Source organism: Abramis brama (assembly GCF_963993115.1).
Source record: "Abramis brama genome assembly, chromosome: 9".
Taxonomy (NCBI): domain Eukaryota; kingdom Metazoa; phylum Chordata; class Actinopteri; order Cypriniformes; family Leuciscidae; genus Abramis; species Abramis brama.
This window is the reverse complement of record NC_139971.1, coordinates 1,262,389-1,269,020: the sequence shown is the minus strand read 5'-3', so window position 1 is coordinate 1,269,020 and position 6,632 is coordinate 1,262,389. Positions and strand designations below refer to the sequence as shown.

Below are 6,632 nucleotides of genomic sequence, written 5' to 3'. Positions count from 1 at the left end.
AACTTGCTTTTATACTTAAGTTTGAAAAGAGGAGTAAATATCATGAGTTCTCGGCACTGAAGACTAAACCGGCACTTCGAGAAGCTCGATATGATAAACACGAGCGGTTCTGAGTGATACTGTGAGCGTCTCTCAGTCGCGCAGGATTAGTGTGTGACACAGTGGTGTTCTGACCGCAGGCCAGGCGAGTTTAGGAGGATCATTAACACCGTCTGGACATCAGATTGATCTCTGACGCCCGATGCGATCTCTGGTCATGTGACGACCAGCCAGACACGAGCTAAAGTGTGTTCCTGTTTGTCCAAACATCTGAAAACTGAACGTCAAACTAGTTTGAAACACAGAAGACTGTATGTGTATGAACTCTGTCATCATTTACTAATGTCAAACTCTCCAAACCTGTAGACATTCTGTATTCAGCAGCGCACAACACACAGATCTAATCTATCTGGACAAACAGCTCTGAGACAATTCTAGAAATATTCTCTTTGTGTTCGGCAGGAGAAACTCATACGGGGAGAACGATGACAGAATTATCATTTTTGTGTAAACGATCCCTTTAAATGCAGTCAAACCCAGATTCATTCAGACTCCTTCAACATTTCTCACATTATCACAGTTTATTCGCTATAGTTTAGAGAATGGTGATAAAATATGAGCAGAACTCAGCTGATATTTGACTGGTTTTGTCCGTCCTTCTGTTAGACTGTCTCACACATGAATTATGTTGAATATCTGTCAGCTGTTAAATTTAACTACACAATTAGATAATACCAGTTTAGCTCAACCAATCACCAAGCAATGCTTCATTGTGTTCAGTCTGTGTGTAAAAAGAGCATTAGCAATTAAAGAAAACACACTTCAGCAAAACATGATCAGCTCAAAGTGTCCGAATCATTTTTGGGCCCAAATGGTTATAAATGTCACTGGTAGTCTCTGAATGAAGAGTTTCTGGGTGTAATATCTCAGTTTACTTTATTCTGCTCTCCTCACTCACATTAATGAACTATAGTGTCCTGATCACACTAGTGAAACACATCACACATCATATCTGGTGTCTGAGTAATGTTTGCTTTGACTGTATATTCTGCTGATTGGTCCATCTTTCCCTCAGCTGTGATCCCGCCGGATGAGGAACGGGTTCGGCCTCTCGTCGAGCGGGACGGGCCACATCATTCCTGCATGATAAAGGTGTGTAACACACCTGGAGAAACCACATCACCTTTGCTCTGTTCGTCACACTCGGGAAATGAGTCAGTCTGAGGCTATTTATAGTGTTGATCACAGCAGTGTGTGTGTGTGTGTGTGTGGGAATCATCCGATCGGCACTTTAAAGGGAATATCAGCTGATGTGTCTGGCCTTATTCGTCGGAAAATTCATGTTTAAGCAGTTTTGTTCCTTCCTTTTGTCCTTGCTTCACTGTAAAAACTACATGATCAATAAGTTATGACAACATGTGTTTTTGCATTGCTGTAACTCATCAAAATAAGTTAGGCAATTGTCAACTTTGTTTTATTCAACTCATTTTTTTAAGTCAGTTTAATGTAATTTAAGTTGAAGTGACTCAAATATCCAAGTTGATTGTACTTAAAAATGTAAGTTTTTTTTTTTTTTTACAGTCTAAGAGAAACGACTACGCTGAACATTATTTGAAGAGACTTTCTTTCTGTGACAAAATTATAATTTAAAAAATGTTTTTCTTGGTTATGTGAACATTAAGCGAATGTTACATTGTATCATTCTTCAAACATTATGGAATGTTACTTTTAAATGTTCTCTGAATGTTCTGAAACAAGTAACATTTAAAAAACACCCAACTAAAATGATTCAGAAATGTTCCATGAACAATGTATAAATAATGTTGTTGTTCTAACGTTTAGAGAACATTATTAAACACCAGATAACGTTACTGGAAGAGAGTTTGTTCATAACTTTGCCAGATCGTTCCCTGTTATCTGGGATGTTGTGATCAAAGCATGAAAGTGTTTTTCAAGGAACGTTAATCACAGATCTTGTTTTACCAGGAAATTCCTGAGTGAATTAAACTGATGTCATGAACAGCATTATGAAGACAGATTTCCTTCAGGATATGAACACAAATATCTCAGGCCAACATGTTTATACGAGTGCAGCATAACTCCATAATATCTCAAACACATCCAAACGTATTCTATCTGAACTCTTTCGAAACACAGTGATAAACATGAGTTTGTGATAAATCTCTCAGTATCTGGCCGTGACTCACGCAGTTGCGACACTTGTTTCGACAGCTAGGCGTGTGCAGACTCACACTGAAACGCTTTTAAAGGCACAGTTCACACTAAAACCACAATTCTCTCAGTTTACTTTGAATAAATGAATTCCTTTCACTTTAAATTCTGAAGAAAAAAATAAATAAATGGAAATGAATTGTGATTTATGATGTCAAACTGCAAATGGTTGCAGTTAATGCAAAAAAAAAAAACCTGGAAGTTTCATAAAGTGACGATCAGATCTCATATCATAACTTAACTGAGTTATTGCTATCGTCACTGCATGGAGAAAGACAGCCAGTAAATTCACTTGAAGAATAAGCCTGTAATTGATTGCAACATTTGCACTGTTATTTTCCTGTTAATTAATGTGAGGCTGCTTTGACACAGTTTGTATTGTCCAAACAGCCCTACTGTTGTGACACATTAGAAGAAAAATCACGTTTTGGTAAATTATAATTATGACATAATTTTGACTTTTAAACTCATCATTTTGACGTTTAATGTCATAATTTCTACTTTTCATCTCATTATTTGTCATAATTTCAACTTTTCATCTAATTTCTGTATCATAATTATAGCTTTTCGTCCAAACTTGCCATGTCATAATTATAATTTAGTACGTCATCATTTCTTTCTGTCATAATTACAACTTTTTATTGAACAATTTTGACTGTTTAACCTCATAATTAAGTATGGATGTCACAATTCGGACTTTTTAATGTCATAATTATGACTTCAAATCATAATTTCTATTTTATGGACAAGTGTTTGTCATAATTTTTACTTTCCTATCATATGATTTAGTCAGTATGTCCAAATTTCGACTTGCCATGTCATAATCATAATTTAGTATGTCATAACTTCTTTCTATGTCATATTACAACTTTTTATTTAATAATTTCGACCTCATAATTAAGTATGTATGTCATAATTCGGACTTTTCATGTCTTAATTTCGATTATATGGACATACATTTTTTACATTCATCTCATATAATTTAGTATGTCATAATTTCAAATTGCGTAAAGCATTTTTTTTATATATTATTATTTGGCAGAAATGGAAATTCCATTCTGTGTAAATAAGTACCGTGACTGGACATCAACATTCATTGTTTGCGTGACTGTGCCTTTAAGAAACGCTCGGCTGGTGACGTCAGTTCGTGACGCGCTGCGCACGGTGGGCAGGAAGAGTGCGCGCGGCGCGTGTGTGTGTGTGTGTGAGTGAGAGAGCTGTGGAGAGAGAGAGAGCTGTGGAGAGAGAGAGAGAGAGAGACGCATTGATCTCTCGCGGAGACACGGAACAAGCTCCAGCACGATGCGCTTCTGATGCGGAATCGAGCTCATTCTCACCGCAGGACACGCTTCGAGCAGGAGCACACGCGGCCGCGCGCCCGAACCCGGAGTTTGGACCGGATTCATGCGGATTGAGCCCAAAGCGGGTGCACGCGGCGCGTTTCAGACCAGAGAGAGAGAGCGCGCGCACGCACGCGCGACCGAGAGACCGTGCCCGTGCCCGTGCTGAAGGAGCCATGAGAGAATACAAAGTGGTCGTGTTGGGCTCCGGTGGCGTGGGAAAATCCGCGCTAACCGTGCAGTTTGTCACCGGATCCTTCATCGAGAAGTACGACCCGACGATAGAGGACTTTTACCGCAAGGAGATCGAGGTGGACTCGTCGCCGTCGGTTCTGGAGATCCTGGACACCGCCGGTACCGAGCAGTTCGCCTCAATGCGAGACCTGTACATCAAGAACGGCCAGGGCTTCATCCTCGTTTACAGTCTGGTGAACCAGCAGAGCTTCCAGGACATCAAGCCCATGCGGGACCAGATCATCCGGGTCAAGCGCTACGAGCGGGTTCCGATGATCCTGGTGGGGAATAAGGTGGACCTGGAGGGCGAGCGGGAGGTCTCCTCCGGGGAAGGCAAAGCCCTGGCGGACGAGTGGAACTGCCCGTTCATGGAGACCTCGGCTAAAAACAAGGGTTCTGTGGACGAGCTGTTCGCGGAGATCGTGCGGCAGATGAACTACGCGTCGACGCCCGGCGGAGGCGATCAGTGCTGCTCCTGTGTGATCCTCTAAACACGGGCGCCGTTACTCGGTGCTTGTTCTCGTCTGTTGCCATGGTGAGTGAGAGAGCCTCGCGGCAATAACGGCCAGAACCAACCGACGAACCGGCGAGCGCGCGAAGTTCGAAGCTCGAGGACAAACGTCACAAACATTCAGTGTGGAACGCCGAGTCCGCCACACACAAACACTGTCATACGCGCGAGACAACAGTGCGAGATTCGGACTTTAAAAGTCGTACAATTCTAAATTGTGGCAATTCATTGACATAAAGAGACATAATGTCATCCTTTTATCTCATAATTTCGTCTTAATATGCCAAGTTCTGCGTTTTGTGTCATCGTTATTACTTAGTGTCTCATAATTATGACTTTTAATTTCGATTTCAATTATATGACTTGGTATGTAAAGTATGAGAAGTCAAAATTACAACTTGGTATGTCAGTTTTGATTTTGAACATCATTTTGATAGGCCTAGTTGTTACTTAGTGTCTCATAATTATGACTTAGTATGTCAATTTTGACTTTCATGATTCAGTATGTCATAAGTATGAGACATCAAAATTATGACTCGGTATGTCAAAATGTCGATTTAGTATGTCAATTTCAACATTTTATCTTAGAATTTTTGCTTTCGATCTCAGATTCGACTTTTTATCTCCTAATTTCGACTTATGTCATAATTAAGATTTACCAAAGTATGTTTTGTTGTTCTTGTGTGTGAACTGTCCCTAGCATGTCTTGCACACGACAAAAGAATATTAAACCAGTGTTTACATGACAGAATACTTGAATGTTCTGGGATTATATGAATATATGAATATAGACAAACCAACACATTCGGCACTTGAGGGGTTTGTGTTTTCAGGTGTGTGTGTGTGTGTGTGCTTGTGTGTGTGGGTTGTCGTCTGCAACACAGACCAGTGCTAGTAATTGTTTTTGTTTTATTCTGGAGGTGTTGCAGGATTTCTGTTCTGTTGAGCTACGCGTCTCCTCACGAGGAAGAAGAGGAAGAGGAAGAGGAGCCTTGGAATAGTGGATCACTCTTCAGGAATTCTGCGAAGATGTCATTGATGTCAACACAAGTGTCTTGCACTCTCAACTGGAACTTAAACCCCAAAAACGTGGACCTCTGAGACACACGGGAGGATCGGCTCTGTTTGGAAACCCTTGTTGTGAATCTTCTAAAGTATTGAAACCACTTCCTCCTCCTGAGCGCTGCACGAGGACTTATTTACTGTTCTGACGCGAGGATCTTTACGTCACCGTCGCGTCGAGTGCCTTCCACAAAGCTGAGTTTAGTGCCAACCTGCGAGGAGTCTCGGTGCGAGGACATCCACACACACTCACACACACACTTACGCTTGCTGATGGGTTCTGGGGCCGGACGACGCGTTAAAGGAACTTTGTTTTGGTCTTTGAGTAAAGATCTTGTGGCTTTTCTCTTCATATACGACACAGGTACCGACGCCCTCAGACTCAACGCCACAGACCACTGTCTCCAGACCAGTTTTGAATCAGATCTGTTTCGTTTTTAACAAATGTGATGTACCATTGAAATTCTAATCTGATTGTACGTTTAATTTCAGACTAGCATTTTAACAGCTGTCTGATTGTTTTAAAGAGACTTTTAATACATGCATTTTTAAAAAACCTCCTCATGCACCGTGTGTTGTTTGCCGTCCTCTCAGTCAGTGTGAGAATGAATGAATGCAAACCTCATAACCGTAATTATGCGTCATTTGATTGACAGGTCCGATCTCTCGGGACGGACCGTGTTTAATGCACTGTGATGATCCTGTACGGTGTTCAGATGGATCTGGGAATGAAGGTTTCGGATGGCTGGGTCATGTGACTCGAGGGTCATGTGACTCGAGGGCCTGAAAGACACACTCCTCTTGTAAAACACATGCCGGGAATGTTTGGTCACGGTTTAGAAATAGCATGTTGAACATCACATAATTATACGTGTGTGAAGTATCGCTGAGCTTCATTCCTGCGTCCCCCACGGGTTACTGTACGGCTCACACACACTTCACTGAGCCTCGGCACCGCTGGCCTCGCTGGGCTCGATCTGTACTTTCAGAAACATGGGCAACGCTTTACAGTACGGTTCAATAGTTAATGCATTTACTAACAATGAGCTCTACATTTGTTAGAGTATTTATTAATCTGTGTTAATGTTAGTTCATGTTAGTTCACAGTGCATTAATAATGCTAACAAATACAACCTTTGATTTTAATAACGTATTAGTTCATATTGAAATGAATATTAACTTAAGATTATTAAATGCTGTAGAAGTATTGTTCA

The 6,632-nt window shown here is 41.1% G+C and overlaps 1 protein-coding gene across 1 annotated transcript; it reads left to right on the top strand.

Annotated features, from left to right (window-relative positions):
• Positions 1-3,446: 3,446 nt before the first annotated feature.
• On the top strand, positions 3,447-6,043 carry rap2b (RAP2B, member of RAS oncogene family). The gene is made up of 2 exons (XM_084125185.1): positions 3,447-4,380; positions 5,277-6,043. Exon 1 carries the CDS (start codon positions 3,788-3,790, stop codon positions 4,334-4,336), a length of 549 nt encoding a protein of 182 aa, XP_083981311.1. The 5' UTR covers positions 3,447-3,787; the 3' UTR covers positions 4,337-4,380; positions 5,277-6,043.
• The last annotated feature ends 589 nt before the right edge of the window (positions 6,044-6,632 follow it).

Excerpts from the sequence above, each read along its gene's own strand:
- rap2b (XM_084125185.1), top strand. The coding sequence starts at position 3,788 with ATGAGAGAATACAAAGTGGTCGTGTTGGGCTCCGGTGGCGTGGGAAAA.